The following is a 26,216-nucleotide window of genomic DNA, read 5'->3' as shown; positions in this document are numbered from 1 at the left end:
ATAAGTGTGACAGAAGTTGTTCATACAGTGAGCTCGCTGTAGTCCTGTAGCTTGCTAATAGCACACACCTTTGGATTTCCTTGAAGCTTACCTCCCTACCCATTTGTAAGGTATGCAGAATATGCTTGTCATCTAGATTTAACTACCAAAGGTGGGGGGAGAAAGAGAGAGTCAACTCAAGAGAGCAACTTATTCCAAACATACCAGAGCCGTACATGAGATGGGATAGGAATCCACTGCCTTCAGTGACAAAAGAGACTCCTAGATTCAGAGGTTACACTAGACAGCTTAACTTTCACAATCTTAGCACAAGGTGAGATATAGTCCTTTCTTTCATATTGGTACCACGACCATATTGCATATAATCTGAGTACATGAAACTGACTACCAAGGCAGATAGTGAGATGAGTGAGATTTCCAAGTACTATTAAAATGTAAACATGGTGCCTTCTTACTTACAAATACTCATGGTGTAAATGTTAGCTCTGTTCCCATCAATACTAGTTTCAACACAGACCCCAGTGGGGAGAAGATTTCATACTAGTCGGTATTCCCAGTGGTGTTTTAGATAAACTCAATTATCTGCCTTACTTTTTTCCCTTTTCTTTGGGGAACTTTAATTGACCTTTAAGCCACACACTAATCTTATTGATACTATTTGGTTTCTTCATTTATTTTCATTAGGTAACAAACTGAATCTAGCAAAAGTACATTCTAATGAATTTATGCATTTTGTGTAATTAGATTGCAAATTGTATTATATTTAGGAGCCATAGAACATGCACTATTTGGATTAAATATAAAAAATATGTTAAAAACAAATCAAAATTAATAATACAAAAAAGGAACCATAGCTCTCTTACAAATAATGTCTGCATCTCCTGCAAGGGATGACAGTTATTCAGAAAATGACTCAGCAGTATTTTCCCCAAGCACAAATACAATACCATCTCTTTAGTCCAGTATAGGTTAAATTCTGTTTAAATATCTTCATTTTATGCTGGTTCATTACAGATCTCTGCAATAATATGCAAAATCTGTTATTTCTCCACTAATTTTATGTCCTACAGATATAGCTAGATAACAGTCCTTTGCTGTAGTCTTTCACAGAGGGCTCTGCAAAGCATCTTGAATGAATGCACAGTGAATGCAAGGAAGATAGGTGGGAGGGTGGACAGTAGTCAATGTAGTAAAGACTGAGTGATGTTTTGGCAAAAGGTAATGATATAGACCAATGAATAATGCAAACTGAAATGTATGCAAGACAACCCAAACAATAATTCTTGCTTGCTATCCTGGAATGTGTCAAGAAGGACTTCTGTTTTCAGTAATCTGTTTTGTTGGCTGAAAAGGAACACATTTACGCTGTCATCACAAATACCTAAATGCCTGGAAATCTGCCTAACATTAAGACATATTCATGTCTTAAAAAAAGGCATTTTGAAAAAGGCATTTTGAAAAAGGCATTTTGACCTTGGTTGATTTAAAAATGTGTTATCTAGCTTGCCCAGAACTTAACTGTGGAGGAGTATGGCATGTACATGACTGACTTCAAAGGTATTCTTCAACCTTCCAATCATTCACCTCCTAGGGGACTTGGATTGCAAAATACAACCCAAATCTTTCAGTGTAGCAGGTATTTCTGCTTGTAAAATGTATGTCTTTCATATATTTTGGAAAAAAAAATCACATCCTGAAATTATCTGTCATAAAAGCTAGCACTGTGTAACTAAAAAAACCAAAACATCACCACCATCACTTCTCCACTAAACTAATTAAATCCATTAAAAAGAAAAGACTTATTATCTTCTTACCAGCATCTGCCTACATTTTAATCATACTTTCAATCCCACGAGTTAGTGATGATGTCATCCATTTAGTCCAATATTCATAATTTATGTTGAAAATTCTTATTTCCAGTCACAAGCCGACTATGTCCTAATAAATATGAACCAATTATTAACTAAATTTCTGACTGGTTTAACTGAGAGCTCCCAGCTACGCTCCCTGTGCTGTGCAAGTTCATACTCCTGACACATCATCCTTCCTTGCACCTTAGATGCATCATGCTGCATAGAGTAACAACATTCTACATATTTGGACAGCAAAATCAAAGCTATAATGACTTAAAAGGCTTCAAATTATAGCAGGTGAAGACAAAATAGATTTTTTCATCCTGAAAGCTTTCTTGAGAAGGTTTGCAGAACTATTTAGAAAAAATACAGGATGACATTTGCAGAAATCTGAAAAGGCCTTTATGTTTCAACCCACACTTGGGGAGACTGCTTCCCCCATGCCGTATTCATGTTGGCAATATGTGTCACTATAACATTTATTGACAGAACACTGTCTGATGATTTATTATTTTCCTCTATTGAGTATTACTTATTCACCATGCCAACCCATTGCTGAATAATGGCCAGATATAAATCCTTTAATATTTATATTCTTAAAAAACCCCTTTCTTTAGCACTGTGGAACATAACTCATAATGAATCCCAGTGCTTTCTCCCAAAAACTGGATCAACACTAAGCACTTGAAGGAGGATGAATGGGGAATTGGTTGGTCTGGCTGACAAGAAGAATCAGTCAGAATAATAAGTCAGAATTAATCAATCTTTTTTTGTCTCTCTTTCCTGCTCTTCCCCCAAGTGAAAATGCAAGAAGAGCCTCACACTCCATCTATATTGGGAATGCCTGGAGAGCTAAAAAACCCAACTCTAGGATGATTCTGAAGAAATTTTCTCAGAATACTCATAGTAACTTTTCTTAGCATGTGACTGCCACAGAGATGAAGATTTGGAGAAACAACAGCTAGTGCATTGATGCCTCAGGGAGAGCAGCCAGGAAAGTAGTGGTGGACACTATGGGAATGTGATGTTGTAAACAGCTGTGTAATAGGTCAAGGCTCGGTGAAGAACAATGAAGAAACAAACCAGAACTTACTGAACAGTGCAGCTCAGATAAGAAATGGGAGTTACTGATAACAGAAAGGACTTCTCAGCAAAGTTTGAAAGAATGCTATTTTTCTAAATCCACCCAATGAACATAGTTAAAAACAGAGATTTTTTTAATTTTAAAATCGTTCTCAAAATGGGTCAATACTGTGAGGAAATTGAAATTTGTGTGAAATGTGGGTGGGTAACATTTTAATTTGGTATATAGGGTAAAAAGTAAAAGTAGCTGATCATACCTGAAAATATGTAAATTGAGAGTGATAGAGGTCTGGATAAATATGGAGAGTGGTTCCAATTACAAGCAGCAACTCAAACTTGTGGAGAGATGAGCTGATGTATCCTGTGAAGCCCAAACACCAGATCTTCAGAAGAGCTTCTAAATCAAACAGAACTGTAAAAGCAACCTAGATGGAAATATAAAATAAGAAAGATGCATTCAAAACACTGAGTTAAATTAGAAGTTTCTAAGTCATGATGTCTATCAGGGCTTTGTATGGCAAAAATAAAGATTTTCATAATATTTAACAAAACCAACCATATTCTAAACAGAATAAACAATAATAGATTTCACTTCATAGAATTTTCTAGACTCAACACAGACAGGTAGATTTCATTATTTGGAAAGCATGAATTATTAAATCCATCCAGATGACCTTTCATTTTATATATATAAAAAAGAAAATATGATGACATGACTTTTTCAAAATATGAAGCAACACATATGAGGTTTTTGAAGAATTTCAAGAGATCTAAGAAAGACACCAAAGTTTGAAAATTGCTACTTCAATTTTCTAAAACATCCATAGTAATACAACAACCAAAACAGGTAGAAAAGAGGTAATGGTTTTTAAACACCTAAAACAAATTTTAAAAGGAGAGGAAATTCAAAGTCAGTCCAGAATTAGTTAATTTTCATAATGATGTTAAAGAACTTGGACATGGTGGGAAGTTACAGGAGAAGAAATCTACTTGTAGGGAATGACTTTGAGATTCTTACAGAGGCCTTTCTTGAAATATTTTCACAGTAAAATGCATAATGTTCAGTTTGAACAAAAGCATAGGTGTACATCTTCAAGATTTATTTTCTCTCACTTCTCTCATTACCAAAAATCCTGCTGGCTGGGCACACTTCCTCATCTGCCTTCTCATTTTACCACTGTATAGACTTTGAGATGCTCTCTTCCACACTTTCCAACAGCCAGGATATGCAATGGAAATGCTTTTCTGTGACTCAGAAATGTTCCTCTCTAACCCTTTACACACATTGAGGTTTAAAAGAGACCCTAAAATAACACTAGTTTATATCTAATTGCCACTAATACTTTCAAAGTGTAGTAGAAATAAAGAAAATATAGCTTAAATCTCCTTTGAAGACAAGAATTATAAGTCTGTTAAAATGAGAGACTAATTGACTGTGGGGCATGAGGTCTACTGAATTTGGCAGGGGATAAAAGAGTTAGAGACTAAGATTTTAATCCTGACCCTGACAATGAAAATGTCGGGAATGCTGCCTTAAAAATTTAAACTCTGCAGTCCATCAAAAATATGTTTATCAACATGAAAGAGGGAGGTTGTGAGATAGCTAAATAAAATTTTACGTATTTTATGTGTACAGGACTGTCACCAGAAGGAGTGGATATGGAAATTAAACACTGAAGTTTATGACAGACAGTGTAGGGACACATTTATGCCTTTATCCTCAAATGGATCTTGCCAGTTTTACAGCCTGTGTTCTGGGATCTCAAAGAGCTCTAGGAGAGCAATAAGCCAGGTTTGGGGAGACTACTCCTTTACACGAAAATCTCTAAGACACCAGAAAAATGTTTTAGCAAAAAACCCTTAAAAGTAAAGCTCACTTTTAATGACACAACATCTAACTGAGTCCTAAAAGAAGAAGGCCATTGAATTGGGCAAAATGGAACTGTGGTTAGAAAGCAGCTGGGATTCAACTCAGAGCAGGTGGAATAACAATGACATTTAAATACACACATACAAACTTCAGAGCACATAGGCTTCCTATTAGAACAAGACTAACAAATATGATGTTAAGTGTATTTTAATTTATTCTAAAAATGTGTGGGCAGGATCATTTGCATTTCACATACTTGTCAAATGAATTCAAACCACTGGCACTTAAAAATGTATCAAATGGTTTGTGTAACATCTGATTACATTTATACACCTGTCTTCCTGCTGACAGAGCTTGTATTTTTTTCCTTCCTTATAATTAATTACAGGAGAAGATTCAGAATATCTGACTAGAACTTTTTGTTAGGTGTGAAATGAAATACAATTTTATAGTTTTGTGGGGTTTTTTTAAAGCTGGAATAATTCCTTTCATTGCTGTAAAGAGAAGGCAAAAGCAAACTCAGAAGCCAGAGCAGAAAACACGGGTGTAACACATAAGCAGGTGCCAAGCAGTCACCCTCCACTATGTTGCCAATTCTGCTTTGGGGAGGCCAAAGAGGAGCTAAGAGGAATGGGCCATTTCCCTTTTGGTCACCTGGAAGCTTTATCAACATTACCTTTTGCTAGTAGACACTCAACACCTTTTTTTGGCAGAGGCAGAGCTCACTATCAGTCAGCATCCAACCGTGACAGACTCATTTACTGCATCTTACTTGAAAGGTTATCAAGCTGCCAGGAAAGATAAGAATTCTTCCAAGAAGGATCAGTGGGATTAAGGGCACAGACCTCTAACACTTCCCTCACTACCAGATCTGACACAGCATTCAATCCTTCCTTCATCCAGGTCAGGGCAAAGGCTACCCAAAGGCAGCAGTGCAAGGGGACAGGTTACAAAAGGAATCTAGGAGAAACTACAAAGGAGCACCTGGTTTTGAACTCGTATTCAGACAGTATTTGTAGAAATTGTATGCAACTCAAATTAGACAGCTAGTATGTAACATGTTATAATGGAAGAACCATATAAAAACCAACATCCATCACTATTCTGTCTAGGTATTGAGCACCTAAAGTCAGCATCCTCATTAAAAATTACCAAAGTGTGTTTGAAGCTCTACTCTTTCCAGGATACTGCACTGGGGTTTTGAGTCATCCTGTTAAAACTTCGATTAATCTGCAGGACTGGTGCATACAAGTTGAAATGCCTGTCAGAACCTCTTATTTACTACTGGGTATACAAAATTATACAAACAATGGGATCTGGGTATAGATTAACTCCTTTTATCTTCTTGCTTAGCCTTTGCCTTCATGAGTTTGTTTTTCCTTTCCAACAATGAAAACAGGTTTCTTTTATTGGTATGGGGCATCTCAATAAATTAATTTAGATTTTCCCACTGACTTTAAGTGGATGAATTTCTGCAATTCTAGGCCACTACAATGTGTGATACACAGGATGGACCAACTGAGATATTTTATTAGACATGTCTTCTCCTAAAGCCAGCAGCTTCTAAGACAACTTCTAGAAAACGTATCAGAAAGCCAGATATGCTTACTGTAGTCTATCTGGCTATTTCCTATAGCAAAGTGAATCCTCACTGCTATTGGCAACTCAAGTCAGCTCCCACTGAAGGGAAAGCTTTCTGTAGCCTACTCTAATGGAAAAGGCAGAGCAACAGCAGTGCATCCTGCTCCAACTAGTCTTCACCAAGAAAACAAACACTGTGGAATAATCTGCATTGCCTGAGTATTCAGTTTCCTCAAGGCTCTTAAAAATGTTTCTTTTGTGCATCCTTTGTGCTACAAAAAACAAGTTTCACAACAACCAAATAGGAAATGACACCAGCTTATTGATTTTTTCTCTCTCTCAGGATTTTTTATTCTTCTGCTCTTCTGATACTTTGTTCCTCCTTCCATAACATACTAGGGTTTTGTTAGTTTGATTTTTATAGTGCCTCTAGTAAAAGCATCACAGGATTAAAAAAATGAAAAATAAAACCAGGAAATCCAATAAATGGACATAAGAAATGCTTTACAAATAAAAAAAATCCCACCTTTCTCTATCTCAGAATACTTTGCCTCATATACTTGGAAATGTAAAAAGCCAAACAAATGATTTTTCTGACAACCTTTTCACTAAGAAATCAATTATCTAACCTATGCAGAAAGAGAAAAATGTATTGTTAGAGAAAACTGGACATTGCTTATAGGACAGACACAGACAGTCTACATTATAGACTCACCTTGAATAAACCCTGGCAAGTATTTCTACTGGAAAAAAAACCCTGAAAACTTTATACTTGAAATGTTGAAGAGATTGTTTCTAGTACTGATTAATAAAAGCATAATTATACTATATATTCAGAGCCAAAATAGAAATAGGACATGCAATGTTCCCTATTTTGAATATAAATAGAATTAATGCTTTTTTGTTAAGAATCCAGGCTCTACTTGCTGTATCCTGGGCACAAAGCAAAAATGCCTGCTGCGAAGAGTTCATGGCCTCAGGCTTTAATGTTGACTTAATTATTTGTTTCCAGCCACGGATATTGTACCAGATTTGCCTGTGTCAGAGTTAATTTTCCCCACCATAGTTTGCATGTTGCTATTTTGGATTTGTGCCCGACACAGTGTTGGTAACACAGGGATGTTTCAGCTGTGGCTGAGCAGTGCTCGCCTGAAGTCAAGGCTTTCTCTGCCTCTCACCCCACCAGTGATCAGGCTGGGCGTGCACAAGGAGCTGGGAGGAGGGGACACAGCCTGGACAGATGATCCTAACTGAACACAAGGATATCCTATGCCACAGGGCATTGTGCCCAGCATATAAGGCTGGAGGAAGCAGAAGGAAGGAGGGGCATATTTAAAGTGATGCTGCTTGTCTTCCCAAGTTACTGTTATGGCTGATGGAGTCTGGCTTTCCCAGAGATGGTTTCGCTGCCTATGGGAAGTGGTGAATGAATCCCTTGCTTTGCTTTGCTTGTGTGTATGACTTTTGCTTTACCTATTAAACTGTTTTTTATCTCAACCCATGAGTTGTCTCACTTTTACTATGACCATTCTCTGCCCCATCCCACTGAGGCAGAGTGAACAAGAGGATGCATGGGGCTGAGCTGCTGGCTGGGGTTAAACTATGATGGAGATGAAAATGAGTTTCCCTCAGTTCTACTCTAAGATCTGTGGAGTGTTTTATGACAACCCAGCATTTGCTGGTTTTATTCCAATATCTTATTTTCAAGATAATAATTTTCATATTCATGTTGTTTTTCAAATAGTCTTAGAACCTGAGATAAAATAAAGACAATACATTTCACAATTATTCTTGTAATTGTTGTCCGTGCCAACATTGACTCAATATTCATACAAAATCCAGCAATCCCCAGCATCATGAGAGACAATGAAGAATGATGCAGCACTGCTGTCTTTATAATTTGCACTTTTTTAAAGGTGTGGTTTCTAACAGGTTTTTTTTGCTCTCATTTCTGTCCCAGAACTGGTGAACTCTCAGTTTCATACAATTTTAAGAGATCAAATACAAATTCTAAAGCTAAGATAAAAAATATGTATCAATTCAATCTTCCTTAAAAAAGGAGATTCATAAAGCATTATACTGTTATAAGGACTAAAGGGCTTAAAGCTGGGCATGTGAGTCTGAATATCAAAAATATTTAGACATAGAAAACTACACAACAACCAAAACCAGAGAAACAACCAAGAATATTCTGCTATCATTCACTCTAGTCTAAGAGTGACCCCTCTGGCTCCAAAGGACTGTGTAACTATTGAAGCCAGGGAAAGTGCAGTAAGCATGAAGGAGAAATGTGCCCAATGCAGGCAAGGTTCTAGGATCTCTAGTGCATGCTCTACAGTGATATCCTCATCAGCTAATGACTCAAGCAGGCTTCCTGTCAGAATGTCACTTGTAGCTAAACTTAACTGGTTCAGGAGCACTTAACAGACTCCTCCTTTGCAAAATTCATGACTGCATAAATGGGTATTTTGGTGGTGTGCTCTTGTGATTGCTGAAGCCAGACTACTTGTAACAGTATTTTGGTTATGCTAAGGGACCTTCTGGCAGCTAAGTATATAATCTTTATATAAATAAAGATTATTTAGGAAGAAGTTCTATATTATATTTTTAAATACAATGCTTTGTGATCTTTTTAAAGTTAAATTCTTCTGAATGTTACACTCCTGCTAGAAAAAGATAGGAACTCAGCAGCCATGCATTGCCTGCAGATGTTACCCTTAAGCCTCAGCTCACTACCACTAACATTTTGTTTGAGGAAATTACCTTTCAAAAGGTTGTAAGATAGGGCTGTCAGCCACTGTCAGACAGAGGAAGTTGAAGAAGTGAGCAAAGTATTCTTGGAATGCTTGAGGGAATAAAAAATTACACACTAAAATGTTCTTGACAATCACATTTTTTACTTTAGCTTATCTTGAAAATTACCCAGATAGTCGTTTTACCATACCCACCTCAGCAAGGTAAAATTCATCATATTGTCTCTTGAAATTTTCTCCTTTATAGTAGTTGCTAGCAGCAACAATCACATCGACAGCAACCATGCTTAGTATGAACATATGAAACACAGATGACCTCATCATTTTCTACAAAAGAAAAAATAAATGTTATCATCAAAAGGAGTCAAACCATGTGCATTTTAAAGTTATATTAGATTGTCAAAACATAGTCAGCTATAATAATATGTTATTCTAAAGCTTCTTTATATGATTTTCATGTTTTAAGCTTTAAAATATGTTTTAATATATTGCTTCAACTGGTTCACATGTGTAGGTTTTGAGATTTTTTGGTACTTTTTAATTTCTCTTTACCAATTGACTTCTTACTGAAGGTTTATAATTTAATATGATATCCATTACTTTAGTGTGTTCTAAAGCATAAAGAGCACATCTATCTAGTCATTTGGCCTTGTTCAATACTCCTGCATTATGATTTATTCATGTAAATCACAATGACTTATTGTTCAGGAAAAAGTTACATCAATTTCTATCTTGTGCTCTGCTTTTGCTCAAGAAACATGTTTTATGGGATTCACCTGATGTCAAACCAGTGCCTACATGAATAAAACACATCTATATACAGTAGATATACACATCTGAGCCTATGAGCTATGAAGTACTCACAGATAATTCACATATCTGTGTACTTAATGCTTTGCGTCACTGCTGCTGCAGCCACACAGGAGAGAAGAGAGAAAGAGAGGCACAGAGAAGTGTCCAGGAGTTTACATCTGTGAGATGCTAAAACATTACTGATATGCAGAAGTTCAAAGAAGTAACTTCTAAGCACTCATCACAAAGACCATGAACTCATGATTTACCCTAAAAGCCTAACCACTTCCCGCACTGGGTCAGCCACAGTAAAAGCTAGAGTCAAACACAGAATGTACTGTTATTAAACATACTGTTCTGTTCAAAACAGAACATACTGTTATTTTACATTAAAAAATATTTGAATGAATGGTGACTAATATTGATATTGTTTTACACATTTCCACAAATAATACAGTTCAGGTTTTCAATACGAGTAAGTTATGTACCATTATGGTTCCTTGTGTTTGTGTGTAAGTTGTACCTACAGTGGAAAAGGCCATTTTTATTTGTTCCTAAGTTTATACATAGAAGTGCCTAACAAAATTTCAGGAATAAGAGAACTAAAAATTTAGAAGAACTCTGCCTCCTTTCATCTTTTCCTTAAAAAGGTACTGGTTTATGTACACAAAATCACATAATTGTTTATGTTGGAGGGGACTTCTTGAGATCTAGTCTGGTGCTGCCTGCTTAAGCACAGTCAGCTAGAACAGGTATTCCAGAACTTTGTTCAGTTAGAGTTTGAGTATCTTGCAGGATGAAGGCTCTGCAACCCATCTGTGCAATCCGTTCCACTGTTTGACCACCTTCACAGTGTAAGAGTCTTTTGTTTTGTTCAGCTGTTCCTCATGGCTCCAGACTTTCTTCCAAAACTCAGGGGCTTGAGATCCTGAAGGTCAGTCGTACCTATCAAGATGGGTGAAAAAGGCCTCAACCATTTCTATGCCACTGCCTTGCCTTGCAAGGTCTCCTAATTCTTTCAACAGCAGGCTCACATTTTTCTAGTTTTCCTTTTGCTTCTCTTATATGTAGAAGCCTTTCTTGTTGCCTTCCATGTCATGGTAGATTCAATCCTGTAACTCCACTCTCAGACAGGGTATTTGTAGTCCTCCTGGGCCACTTGGCCCTGATTCCATCTCTTGTATGCTTCTTTTTCAATTCTGAGTTTTGTCCAGAGCTACTGGTTCAATTATGTGGACCTCCGGTCTTGTTTGTTTGATTTCCTGCACTTGGAAGGAGACCATTTTTTAACTTGAAGGAGGAAGATCCTTGAAAATCAACCAATTCTTCCGGAACCTATAATATCTATGACTGTGTCCTATGGGATTCTTCCAAGCAGACCCCTGAACATGAAAAATCTGAACACCAGGGTTGTGGTCCTATCTTTTGGCTTTGTTCCTTCTTTGAAGGTTCCTGAACTCCACATTCTCATGGTCATTGCAAAAAAGACTGCTCCTGAATCTCACAATCTGACCAATTTCTCCTTCCTGGCTAATATGATAAGCCTCCAGAACACCTGATCTAATCAGTACACATTTTAGGAAGTTACCACCCCTGCAATACAGAAAGCTGGACTGTTTTCTGCTGTATTGTCCTTCTAGCAGAGTAGTTACACTGCCCCAGGAGAACTGAGGCTTGTGAATGTGAAACTCATAGAATCATGGAACAGTTTAGGTTGAAAGGAATCTCAAAGATAGTCTACTTCAGAAGGACGCAAAATTTAAGAAACACACATTTTTACATTCGTAAGATATATTAACACATTAGGAAATTCATATATAGAGTTGTAAAACACTGTCTCAGTCTTTAATGAGCTGAGATTGTTATATTCATGAATAGTCAGCATTAAAATTTTATGTGAAATCCTGCCTGAAACCCAGTCTTAACCCAGCTACTCTTATACAGGATTGTTGTGTGCTTCTTTTTTGAAGAAACTAGAACATAATTTCGGATGTATGGGAGGCTGCAAGGACTAGTACTTGTTCAGCTTTTAGCAAAGCCTTGTGCCTGTCTACTGATGAATTCATCCCCTCTTGAATTCCACTGGAGTTTAAGATAGCTTGTTTAAAAAGCTGAATGGAGACTAAGCACATATTTACAAGCATACAAACTGATGGAATTGCCTCTTGTCTCTTAATATCTCAATTTTTTGTGTGAATTACAGATAGCATTGCAGACAGAAGCAAAACCTTTATTATACAAGCTGACTTCCTTTTGACCCTAGTGACATAAAATGGTTGTATATTCTATTCTAGAAAGGGAGGTTCAGGAGAGAAGCTTTACATTTAGAAATTTACAGAACAAGCAGGGGTTAATAATACCTAAAGCACAGGTAAGTCACCAAAATAGTGGCTAAATAAGGTCTTGCTTTTATTTTTAATCCACAAGGCAAGCTATAAGAATACAATAATTAAAGGTAGGGCTGCTGGCATCAATCATGCATTTTTTTCAGTGATATGATTCAAAACAGGTGTCATTCTACCCTTTACATTTCCATTTCACACAAATTCTAACCAGATAGTTAGTCTCTCTGCATATTTTACACTGTATTTTTAATGGTGTCAAAATTTCCATCATAATAATGAAGTATTCTGTCTCAATTGTGAAAGTACTTGCTAAAAGAAACTAGCAAGTGAGGTTGCAAAAGCCACTTTTATCTCCCTTCACAGGGAAGCAAAATGGTAATACAGGAAAAATAAAAATGCATAAATTGTCTTCATATGCATGTACATACACGCACACTTTGTGATCTTCCATGTCCTCAAGTGACATAGCCACATGTGCTTTAAAAATTCCAGGGATGGTGACTCCACCACTTCCCTGAGCCATCTATTCCAATGTTTGACAGCCCTTTCCATTAAGAAATCTCTTCTAATATAAACCCCTCCATGGTGCAACTTGAAGTCATTTCCTTTCATCCTGTCACTTGTAACATGGAGAAAAGACTGACCCCCACCTTACTAAAATCTCATTACATATAGTTATAGAGAGGAATAAGGTCCTCCCTGAGCCTCCTGTTTTCCAGGCTAAACATCCTCAGCTCCCTCCCTCCTCATAGGACTTGTGCTCCAGACCATTCACCAGGGTCCTTGCCCTTCTCTGGACTCTCTGCAGCACCTTTTATTTTTCAGTAAGATTCAATAAAGCTTGTTGTCAAGGTTCCCTTCCCAATTAAACAGAAAGTAAACTATTTAGCTAATAGAAAGTATTACACTGGCATAAGATGATTCAACATTAAGATAATAAGGAAGGAGGCTCAGACAGGACTCAAGCCAGGCACAGGCAATGTAAAGGCAGGAACAGCTGGCTGAGGCAACAAATTAAGAGATAGCTGTGGTGAGGAACAATAAATGCACCTAGGTGCTGGCAGAGAGACAGAGAGCACACAGAGCCAGCAAGGTGAAGGCATCTGAACAAATACCTCCACCACACACACAGCAAAAATGCTATGCTGAGGACATTTAAAAAAAAAATCATTATTTTTAAATCCCAGGACAAGCCAGTTCATGGGGGCCAGATTGGTATCTGTGTTTCTCGTTTTTTTCCTACGTCATGTAAGACTCTAGCTGCTCACTTGTCACGAATGCTGTGCACGATAAGCAGCTTTCCTGCTGGCATCTCACACAGCTTGCTGTATCTTTAGGAGATCAATCACAGTGCTCTAACCCACACACCTACCGTGCCCAGCTTTCCCCCTACTCTAATCTGCCTTAGTTTGCTCTTTCTACATCACAGAATTTTAATTTGTGTTTGCACCCTTAAAACACTTCAGATACACCTCTGCTTCTATGTTCGACCATGAGAATCCACCGTCTCTTTATGTATTTCTGTATTTGGAATGAGGCCTAAATAAAAGCTGAATTTAGTCCACAGCTCTTGCCCAAGCCTTGAAAGTCATTCTGGATCATCAGATCAGCAGTGTATCATTTGGATTACAGCCCTTTTCAGAGCACACAGGCATGGAAAATTCTCCATGCAAACTTGAAAGAGAAGACATAATGCCAATTTTTGTTCTTGTTTAATTTACTGACCTTTTTTTAGCCCTTCGATGTGTGTTTCTTAAGCGGTGTAGGAATGAGATGAAAGAAATGTTCTGATGTTGCTGTCAGCCAGATACATGGTAAATTGTATCTAATATTAAACTGGATTTAAGATTAGCTGTGTTGAAGAAGTCTCAAGTGAAATGCCCTGCTGCTGTCATCAATCAACTACAACAGTGATGAATTTCTTACATTTACTATGAATTACCTATAATGCTGGCATCTGACTTCATGCAGGATGCTAATTCTCAGTGTCCAGGACACTGAAGAACCTGTATGGCACAGTGCTTTAGAGATGCAGTGGCTATAAAAACCAGTACATAACAAACTTTGTTAATCATCCAAATTCTTTCATTGTTTAGAAATACGCAAAGGAGCTACGGATTTGTTTGTGCTCAGATGGGAATTTCATGAATGCAAAAAACACCTCTAAAATACTACTCATTTATTTAACACTAGGGACATGCTTGGTGCAGCTGAGGAACTCTGAATGAAAAACTGTATTAAATATCCTGGATTCACCCAAAAAATCAAGTAATGACACTGCAATTGCTGACAGGTAGAGACTACCTGGCTCACTTAGTCTTACAGAGCATTACAATGCGTGGCCTAAAGCAGTCTTTTGTCACTCCAGTAGTATCAGAATGGGGTACATTGCTTTAATACTCCTCCCACGCTCCTGCATGGCAGAGGAAGGATGAGTGACATGAATTTGCCTTTGCCAGCTCACTGCCCTGGAGAACATCCACAGCAGCTGCCACTTTGTACAGCCAGCGCCACAGATGCTGGCTCAGGAAAGCAGTGGTCCATGTGAAATGCAGTCACTAAGCAAACTGGAATTATTGAATATAAAACTACCTTTTCCTAATGCTAGATTCCTTTTGGGGGCTTGATATGTACATCAGGTCAGGTCTCTGTATCACCATCCTTCATATAGCAATTTTTTTTCAAGTCCACAGTAGATCTTACTTACTAAGCAAGACGATAAATGTTGCAAACTTGTAGGGTATGACAGACTTAATAATGAAAGAACCCATGGGCCATATTACCCTGATATTACTAACTGAAAACTGACCCAGCTGATAATGTTTAATATCATCATGTGAAACCTTGAAAGAGGTGTCTTCAAAGAACTCAATGGTTTCAGTTTAGACCTACAGAAATTTAGACTTCATCTGATAATACTAACAGCGATGGTGATCTAAGAAAACAAAAAACCCTGACAAATAGTCTTGAAGAATAAAAAATTACCTAAAAAGCCATCAAACTTATTAGTACTGAGCAAGACATGGTGAGGATCTGATACGCAGAAAAGCTTTGCTTATTTTGGCTATTTAGTTTGAAAAGCTTTGACTGCATAATTGTCAAACTGGCAGGGTAGCTCTTGAAAGTACCAAACCAATTAATGAACAGTGTAAACATCATTTAACTAAAAGGCTTTGATAATCACTATATGGGTAAGCTTTTTTTCAGATTTTGATACTCTTGAATTGTGCATTCATCAATGGTAAAAACACAATTGTATCTGTATTTCTTTATATTTTAGATATACTTTAATACTTCATAAACCAATAGTATCTCCTCCTCTGTATTATAATGGAATAGCTCTGGAAAGCTTCTTACTCCCTTTTAGCTTTCATTGGTTTTTGCTATTTGCACAAGGAAGCTAGATTCTGCTAAAAAATTCCAGCCAAGCTTCCAGCTATACCTGTTTAAAGACCTTGTACTGGCTACATGATCACTGTGGTTAAGTTTACACCTATAATTTTACTAATGCTGTATGTATCCTGTACTCCTGTCTATACACACCTACTGGAACACCATACTTTCTGGTACTTAGAATAGACTTTGATTCTTTAAAGCTTACATTTGTGCTAATCCAGCCTTATTTACTTATGGGCCTGTTGGAGCCTAGATCCTACCACTGCAGTGACATGAAGGCAAATGCAAGTCCCAGCTTATTTCCATGCACAGAATCACCGTGATGTGTGGAGATGCATTCTGGAACAGAACTGCCAATCTTATGGTACCCATTCACTTCATAAAGCCCAGTTAGCTGGAGTCATGTGGGCATCACAGAATACAGAAAACTTGCTCAGAAGAGCTAACAAAGCATGACTCAAGTTCATTATAGCAGCTTGGAAAACACTAGGTCAAATAATAGCAAAATGAAAGTATTGCAAGTCAATTCTCATTCTTTCTAGACATTTCAGAGGTTGGCCCATGACTCCTAAATACATATAAAGGTATTATGGATTTTATAGAGCAGGGTCAGTTTAAGGTGTATGCAAAGAATTTATACCACTAAGAAAAGAACATGATTGCCAGTCATTCTTGATTAAATGTTGAAATCAGGACACATCAAAAGCTTCAGAAATAATGTAGAAGACTGGAAATAGCAAAATCCCCTTGACTTTAGGATTCCATGACACAAGATTTCTAAGAGTCACTAAGCAAAGATTCAATCCTGGCCTAAAGAAAAGGGCAAGCTTTTTTGTCCTATACATGTTTAGTATAGTTATGGTGTTTATTTAGTCTTTTTTTTTTTTTGCAAAGTGCTTGAAGATACCTTGAATATGAAAGAAGCTTTAGAAAATCACATTCTATACACTGCTAATCACATATAATTCATAGCGTGAATAGGATAAATTTGATTTTCATCTTGTTGGTTAATGGCCATCTGAGCAAGTACAAAATTGTGAAATTGCAGAAAATTTTCCCTTTTGTTTTCAGGACATTGTAGAGCATTTTACAAGCTATGTAACTAATTTTCTATAAACCATTTTGCTTTCAACTTACTTTATGACTGCCTGACAAAGATATGCTTGTGAGGAGAATTTAGCAATTATTCCCATGCTCTGCAATCTGAACATTTTGGAAAATTATTAAGCATTAACCAGAAATGTTATGGGAACAAGTTTTTTAAAACCTTATATTGATGCAGTTATATATCAGTGTGGGACATTAAAAAACCTTGTAAATCTGAGAAAACATCTACCGTATTTGAGAGGAACTTCAATGCAGGGATGAATTCAAATAATGCAACCTCATTAAGTAACAAGGCGAAGGATGAGTTTAAAAGATGCTGGAAGAAGTTGCTTTTAGATACTGCAAAGGAAGTAAGTCAGAAGCCTCAACTCAGAAGTTTGGTGATGTCAAGGGGGCAGTCTTGGCTTTACAGTACAGACAATTGTCCCAGTGCTATGAGAGCAGGGTGGTTCTTCAGCAATTCTGTCTACAGACTTGCTTTAACATTTTTATGATGTAGAGAAGAGGTTCTTAGTGTAGTGATGTAGTAGAGATGAAATGTAAAGACCCTTTAAGATCCACAGTCCAATGAAAAATCTGCTTAGAAACTCTGTGTTACTGTCAGATCACCTTAGCACAGAGAACCTTTGTTATCAGCTGCAGGAAATAATTTAGGTGGTATGGTGATAGTCAAGAAAGGGAAATGGTCCCCAAAACACAAATATCATAACTCTTGCAGTTTTAGAATATGCATTTAGAAACTTTCCTATAAATGTTTTCTGGCTGCAGCAGAGTTGACACTGGCCTGGCAGAAAGAGCACTATAGACAGTAAACTGTCCTGGCTAATAAAATATTCTACAAGTTCACTTTGCTGTGCTTCTCTTTCTACCTTCTACTGCAGCTGATTAGGATACAAAGCTCAAGGTAGCCACTGTATCTGTGTTTTCACAGGGTCTCCTACCATGCAGCCTCAAAACAAGCTGGAAATGGGATGACTACTGAATAATGATAATGTTTCAAGACATGCAAATATGTTCTCCAATCAGTAAGCATAAGATTCTATGCTACCACAATAAGGTTGTAAGGCAACAAATGTAATTTTCAGATGGCATGGCATAGCTAAAATCATAAAGAAATCAGAAGTAGTTAAGATCTTCCAATAATCTAAATGTCTTTGTAATATTTGAAAATACAGGTGAGTCATTAATTTGCCATATCTACACAGACTCTCCTGCCTTTTAGCATAGCTAATTTTGATTTGAAAATTAAAAGCTACTTTAAAAAAAGGCAAACTGAATTCTGATCAAAGGAACAAAGTAAAGCCAATAAGACAGCAAGAATGAGAAAATACACACTTAGGAAGTAAACAAATGGAAATAATGATAGAAAGCCTAATGAAGAGAAATGAAAAACTCTTATCTTAGACTTTTTTAAGTAACCAAGCCTTTAAGGCTAAAGTTTCTGTCAGAAATTAGATACTTTTTTTCCCCTTACATCCCAGATTTGAAAGCCAAATTTCTATTTCTGCTATAGGACTAAAGAATGTGTTGCATATGCCTCTTTCAGACTAGCTGCATCCTGTTAATTCACATCCTGCAACAACAGAAGAAAGCAGTAGCATAGATACATTTCTGTACGCCTCTTAGAACAGCAGCCACTTTTCTCCTCCCACAAACTTCTAACAGAACAGTCAAAAAGAAAGTGGTGACTCTTCTGCCCTAAAAATACATGAAATAATGGCTTCTTTGAAATGAAACGACCCTCCTCCCTACCAATTTATAAATCAGCTAACACAGTATGTCATTTTCTTTTGCAAGAAGAGAGAGAGGAAGCAAGCAGCCTTTCAGCAACAGCAATCTGACTTAGAGAAATTGAGAGCAGCTGCTGCAACATAAAAGAAATCTAAAAATACTACTTAAATTGTTCACGATAACAACAATGCATAAAAATTGTTACCTACCTGTAAGATTTTTAGAACTGTTAATAAGTATATCATCACCTCAGCAGTAATTTTCTCTAAAGCTACATAGTATGAAATGCAAAACATAACCCAAATAATATGAAGTTTTATTCTTTTTTCCTAAATATAGCAATACAGATCAATTCAGAAAATATGAGTAAAAATAATTAGTGACTCAAATGTGCAATCAAATAGGCCAAATTAATTTTTGTTTTATATCTAGTGACTTCATCAAAGCTGTAGGGTGGACATCCACTCTCTACTTTACTAAGGTGTGATTAATCACACCCCTGTCCTATGGGGATTAATATGCTCCCTAGTCCCAGAGTATTTGCAAAGAGAAAGAGCAAAGGTTCTTTTCTTCTGACAATAAAAAAAACTGAACTAGTTTAAAATCACAACTCTAAATGCATTTAACTTTAGTGCATTTTATATGTATTAAAAGCCATTTAACCTTGATGCATTTTATGTGTTAACTTTAATGCATTTAACCTGTGTGGGTGACCACACACTGAAACAGGTTGCTCAGAGAGGTTGTGGAATCTCCCTCAGTGGAGATATTCAAGAATCCTCTGGATGCAATCCTGTGCAATGTGCTCTAGTGTGATCCTGCTTAAGCAGGGAGGTTGGACCACAAGTCCCACTGTGGTGCCTTCCAACCTTAGCCAGTCTGTGAACCTCAGGTACAGGAAGAGGCAACAGACACATTCCCAACTCCTCCCATTATGGATAACCACCACATAAACGCATAATTATATAAAAAATATATGTATGCACATATATACATTTATATAAATAGACACTTTTAGGGCAGGCCAAATTTATAGCCAATTGCTGATGCTGTCCTGAGTCAATCACCTTATAATGGATGCACTTGACATTTTTTATCTGTATTTTCTAATTGCTTCTCTGAAAACTCCAGCTGATTCACTATCTGCATTATAACATTATCTATGTTTACATACTGTTGCTGAATCCTCTAGATATAATATTCTATTTTATGTATGTCAACAATGCTAACATTTCCCATGTTTTCATATTTATATTTTGAAAATATGTTGACTACAAAAGAAAAATAAAAAAAGTAATCATGTTGGGCTTACTCTGCAGCAAAATAGCTCCATCTCTAATACTAAATCTATTTGCTACTATTTAGAAGCTGTGCCATTTATGAGCTGTGATACATGATATATTGCTCACTCCTTCAGATGCACACTAAACATAATTTTGACATGTAATTGATTATTACAGGGGCTTCAACTTTCCCCTGGATTTCAGGGAAGGTGAGTGGCGATGGAAAGAATCTGGACCCTATCTGTGCTGTAATTTTTTTCAATGCCTTCAATATTTCTGTAACTTTTATATTTTAGATCTCTAGGAACTTCACTTCCAACAAATTTCAATTAACACTTGTTCCTTGAATTATATGCCTTTGAAGATTTCACCTGGAAGGCATCCCTGAAATTGCTTCAATAGACTACTTACTCTTTCACTTACATTTCAGTTCAAGAATCATGTCTCTGAAATGTCATTTATTAACCAGGTGTGAATCAGCCATTTTTACTGCCTCTGTTTCCTTTGGTCTTTAATTTTTCAATTAATTAGAATAATTTTTATTTTTATGTTATTGCAGTACTGTAGATTTATTAGCTGTTTTATAAATGTGAAGGAAAAGGTTGCTGTTATTATAATTATTAACTCATGAGCTGAAAGAGCAGAAGACCCTAATGTAAGTATTGCACCTCATTCTTCAATTAGTACTTAGGATCATTGTGAAATCCTTCAGAATTCTTTATATTATTTTTAGGAAATTACCCATGTACCAAGACAGGTGCAGCCAGGTTGGAGAGTGGTGAAATACACTACCTGCCCTTCCCTTTTTTGTCCCCTCACAGTTTAAACCACATGGTCAGGAATTCAGTGCAGAATCTGTTTCAGAGTGGCCTCGTGGCTGCGCCAGCTCCAATGAATGAGCTGCTCATATCAGAGTTGGTACCTCCTGACCCTGCAGATGCTCTGCAGGGGACAAGGCTCAGTGCTGGCCACATGTGCTGTAACCCAGCTCTCACAACAGGGTTCATCTCATGGATGACTTACGTGGGTGCTCTGCTGATAGTGTAAAGTGACAGGAGGCAGGAGAGAGCTTACAGAACTCAAAATGTGTTGGAGGACTGAAAATGTAAAACCTGCTGTTAGGAAGACTTTAAAGCATATCTTTTCTTTTGGCCTCATGAAAAAACAACATAGAGAGCATTTCATGATAAGTAGAGATTGCATTTCTATTTGCCTGCAACCTCTTGTACAATGATGAAGCACTGTTTTAAATTCCCAACTACTGAGAAAGCACTAACTGCAACAATTTAACAGAAAAGAACAAGAAAAGAAAAGAAAGAGAGATGGGAAACAATTTTCTTTATTTTGAGGAAGTGACGGTGAAACAAAATTAAATTCAAATTCTGAAAGGAAGCTTTTGCTTTTCTGACATGGAAACAGCAAAAATATGTCTATGTAAATTGCTTTTCTAACTTCAAAACATACATGTGGAAGCATCTAGTTCTGTCGTTGGACAACCTGCTATGAGCGTTTCCATACAGCATGAGAACCTGGAAAATGAGATTCTAAAAATGCAATTATTCATGGAAGGAAACAAATTTTTCAGTGGATTTTCTTCCTGCTATCATTGAAAGCACACTAAGATAAAACCTTCCTTTATGGAAAAGTTTTATATACAGCTAGACCTCCTTATATTCTCTTGGTACTTATTCCAGCTTTTTATCTTAGTACAATGATTATTATAACACGTGTGCTTTGAAATTCTTTGGATGGCTGAGCTAAATTTCAGTGCTTTTTCACAGCTTTGGTATTGTTGAGCTGTTTAAAACTTAGAGAAGTACTTGATCAGCATTAAAAAAATTAGAATACTTCAGCTTTTCATAACTTCCCTTCTGAACTAAAAACTGCCAAATGTGTGCTTTAGGCAATTAAGACAACTCTAGGCAGAATTAATGAAAATATTTTCCTGGGTCAGACTGGCCATTTGTATCTACCATTGGTTTCTGCAATTAAGGAATTAAGACAACTCCAATTAACCAGGAATTAATGAAAATCTTTTCCTGGGTCATACTGGTCATTTGTATTGATTATTGGTTTCTGATTGCAATGCTTTGCTTCACAGAGTACATTAATCTTCTTAGTTACTGGATGTACTGCATTTGTCTTGGGAACATGGTGTACAGTGTAGTTCAGACTGTCAACTTCTACCTCCTTTGGAAGCCTATATAAATAAATATCAAACATTCTAATAGAATTTCCACCTTTTGATTAGAACAGTTTTTCCTTGCATTTTCCTTGCATAATTTAATTAGCACACTCTCAAACTCGTGATTTACATATAAAAAGCAGAGATGACTTTGAAATAAATCAAATGCTCTATTAAAGAAGTGATCAGATGAATAATTAGAAGCAAAAAAATAATTTTTTGCACTTAGGCTCAAAACCTACTTTCTAGTAAAGTGGCTTCCAATCAAACAAAATTTAACAAACAGAGAAGAACCATAGAAGTATTTCTCCCTACCTGAAATAGCACTGGAAACTGTGCACAATTTAGGCTCTATTTCCTTGGGCAAGGGGATAGCAGAGCTAATCAGAGATTTTGATTGCCATTAATTCAGAGGGCAAGGGGCAGTGATTTGCTTTATACTTCCTTTTTTTCTTGCAAAGCATCTGGTCTCCAGCTTCATCTGCCAGACTACCTTTACTGCAGCCAAGCTGGGATATCCCTTTTTCCTTCAGTAAGGTAAAACCAGTGGTTAGACCTGTCTAACCAAAAGGATCTGGAAAGACTACGCAGTTTAACGTGGCTTGGATGAAACACAGTAGCATCCCAGAGTGAAAACACATTTATTGCTTTTAATTGCTTCCATCTCACAGGTAGTAATGGAAGAAACTATTTACCCACTTGCCAAAAAAGTCATTATGGATTTGGACTGGACCACATAGGAACTGTGTCTTGTAAATCTCCTGGAGATCCTAGAGTTATAGGACAAAGGAGACTGTAACATTCTGGTTATATTCTAGAAACATTCACACAACTTCCAATGTTTTGTTTTGTTGTTTTTTTTTTTTTTTCCAAATAAGATTAAGAAAAGTTCAAAATTTACATGGAATATAAAAAGAAAGAAGCATAATGTGTAGTGTTCATAACTATGGTCATACTTAGAGCATAAAACCAAGCAGGTCCTACAAAAGATAAACAAACAGATGTACCAAATGCAGGTCTTCTTTCAAAGGCTGGGAGATTGTGTGTAGAGGGGTAAAAGGCAATTTTCGGACTCCTTTCACCATTTCAGCTTCACAGAGCTGTGTTAACTTCTGCTCATCTATAACCAGCAAACTAAAGAGCAGTTCAGTTGCATGTAGTGCTGATTTGTAACACTGAAAGCTTTAACACTACCTAGAAAAGAGCTGCTTCACTGAATGCTACTAGAGATGATTGGGATTGCACAAAATAAATAGGATTGATCAAGCAGTAAAAACATGAGACACATAAGGTAATGTGTGATTTTGGATGAAATTATAAATTCTGGGGCATGCCCTCAATACTGAGAAGAGACATGGATAGAGGTTGATTAATAAGGGAGAGCAAAGAAAATACATAATTTTCCTTTCCTACAAATTCCTGTACTCTTAAAAAAACCCAAAACCTCTTCTCCCTATAACCCATCCTTTAAAAAATTATTTCCACATGTCCTCTAATGAATTTTGCCTTCAGAAATACTTTCTTGATGTGAAAGCGTAGGGGCAGGGATTTAAGACCTGTTCACAGTAGGGAAGGACATTAAAGCAGAATAACAGCAAAGGAGGAAAAATGAAAAACAGGTTTAATACCATGGTGAACTTAGTAAGAGTGTTTGACAGAAATGTGGGGGGATCTTGTAGGGAAATTGCTGTTCATGAGCTGTGAAACTCATTCTACAAAAAGGATTTGTATGGGCCTCACTTCTAGCTCCTCTTCTTCAGCTAGTGAGTGCATTGTCTGCCTGAAAACATAGAACATTAAATCAGGCTAAGAATTAATAAGAAAGAAAATTAAATAAAAGAAGAAGGCAGGTTAAAAGTTTGCCATCAGCACACACACAGCTGTTTATAAAAGTTTAATTAATAAAAATTCTATAATTGTGATTTGATTTTGCTATATGCTAAATCAAAATGAAGCAGCTAATTAGTAAACTAAATCTCATCTGGTCTGTATGGCAAGAGTTTCTATTGAAGTGAACTTCAAAGGATTTCTTTAAAAATATGAGCATCAAACATTTTTTTGAACAACAAAGGAATATCCTTTGATAGAAAAAATGCTGTTGTCCTATATTTGTAATATGTAATTCTTATTTGATAATTCTCAATGGAATTCAAAGGTATCTCATAATACTTTAGAAAAGTAGAAGTATACTCTAATTAAATGATAAAACAAACTAATAACATGTCTGACAATATTGGTGCAAGTTCCGCAAATTTAAATGTTTTCTTATTTGAAAATCATTCAGCTTATTTTATATTATTTTATATTTTTCCAAAGAAGACCTATAGCACTTTTAAAAATTGTCACATTAATATATATCATTTATAGTCATTCCAGAAAAATGGGAAAATAAAGAAATTCCAGATTTTTTTAAAGTGACAGATTGATATAACTTTTTGACTGTCTCTGTCTCTCTGCGAGCCTCTCAGGAGCCCTGGGCCAGTCTCGAGTCGGCAGACACTGGGGGGAGCAGCCCCAACACGGCCGACAGCGGGGAGACACTGTCTGTGTGTGCCCCGAGGGTGCTGAGGGCACCTGGGCTGGCAGGGAGACACTCTCTGTGTGTGCCCCGAGGGTACTGAGGGCACCTGGGCTGGCAGGGAGACACTGTCTGTGTGTGCCCTGAGGGTGCTGAGGGCACCTGGGCTGACAGCAGGGAGACACTGTCTGTGTGTGCCCCGAGGGTACTGAGGGCACCTGGGCTGACAGCAGGGAGACACTGTCTGTGTGTGCCCTGAGGGTGCTGAGGGCACCTGGGCTGACAGCAGGGAGACACTGTCTGTGTGTGCCCCGAGGGTACTGAGGGCACCTGGGCTGGCAGGGAGACACTGTCTGTGTGTGCCCTGAGGGTGCTGAGGGCACCTGGGCTGGGGGGAGACACTGTCTGTGTGTGCCCCGAGGGTACTGAGGGCACCTGGGCTGGCAGCAGGGAGACACTGTCTGTGTGTGCCCCGAGGGTACTGAGGGCACCTGGGCTGACAGGGAGACACTGTCTGTGTGTGCCCCGAGGGTGCTGAGGGTACCTGGGCTGACAGGGAGACACTGTCTGTGTGTGCCCCGAGGGTACTGAGGGCACCTGGGCTGACAGCAGGGAGACACTGTCTGTGTGTGCCCCGAGGGTACTGAGGGCACCTGGGCTGGCAGGGAGACACTGTGTGTGTGTGCCCCGAGGGTACTGAGGGCACCTGGGCTGACAGCAGGGAGACACTGTCTGTGCCCCGAGGGTGCTGAGGGCACCTGGGCTGGCAGGGAGACACTGTCTGTGTGTGCCCCGAGGGTGCTGAGGGCACCTGGGCTGACAGCAGGGAGACACTGTCTGTGTGTGCCCCGAGGGTGCTGAGGGCACCTGGGCTGGGCGCCTGTGCAGCACAAGAGACACCAGAGACATCGGTAGAAGAGAAAGGGCCGACTCTTAGCAGGGGTTAATCCAAGGTTTTATTAGGATCCCAAAGGAGCTCCTGCACCTCAGGGGCTCCTGCCGAGAGCCCCGGGAGATGTGCCAAGGTCACATTTAAAGGCAGGTGGAAACCAAAAGTAGATAACATTTTACCAACCAATAGTAACTCTAAGGGATGGGTACTGGGGGATAGACATATAGGACAGCGTATGTGGCAAGGCTTGGGGGGCTGACTCCCAGCCTCTGGCTAATCACTCGACGACTTGGACCGAAACTTCTGGATGGAGGGGATGGGATGCTGAGTGATTGACAGAGAGCCAGGGTGGGGGTTTGGGGATGATCTCATCCCGGGAGAGGGATAACACAGGTAAAGGGAGGGGGGGTACAGTCTGGGATAAACCATTTGGGAAAAATATGGGAATACAAAACAAAACTACTTCAAAGTATTACAAAATATAAAAACGCACTACAACATTTGACTATGTCAAGTATGAAGAAATTTGTCCTTTTTGAAAACCATCTCTTCAATTATGGAACTGAAATACATCCAAAACTGAATGCTTCTCCTTATGACCATGATGACAGTTTAGACCTACAGGAAGAGTAAAGCTCACTGAAAATGCTTTACCACAATATGTTATTCAGTATTTCCACTGTGAATTCAGCTGGAATCTTAACATTTAAATGACCAAGGTATTGAGTTATCCACAGTGACTGTCTTAAAAATACACAAACCATCTCTTGTTGATGCCTTTTTCTTTTGATTATGAAGTGCCTTAGGAGATCAACTCCTATCAGTAT

At 37.8% G+C, this 26,216-nt stretch overlaps 1 protein-coding gene across 5 annotated transcripts in view; it reads right to left on the bottom strand.

Moving 5' to 3' along the window:
* The window catches only part of NALCN (sodium leak channel, non-selective), a 228,482-nt gene that overhangs the window by 101,238 nt on the left and 101,028 nt on the right, over window positions 1-26,216 (bottom strand). For all 5 annotated transcript variants that reach the window (XM_077173516.1, XM_054627926.2, XM_077173517.1 and 2 more), the window contains 2 exons: window positions 9,336-9,467; window positions 3,194-3,361 (listed from right to left, as the gene is read on the bottom strand). In XM_077173516.1, coding sequence (XP_077029631.1) covers window positions 3,194-3,361; window positions 9,336-9,467 — 300 coding nt within the window. The remainder of the gene's footprint in view (window positions 1-3,193; window positions 3,362-9,335; window positions 9,468-26,216) is intronic.

Source organism: Agelaius phoeniceus, chromosome 2, assembly GCF_051311805.1.
Source record: "Agelaius phoeniceus isolate bAgePho1 chromosome 2, bAgePho1.hap1, whole genome shotgun sequence".
NCBI classification, from domain to species: Eukaryota; Metazoa; Chordata; class Aves; order Passeriformes; family Icteridae; genus Agelaius; species Agelaius phoeniceus.
The sequence above is the reverse complement of the archived record's forward strand: the minus strand, read 5'-3'. Positions and strand labels throughout refer to the sequence as shown.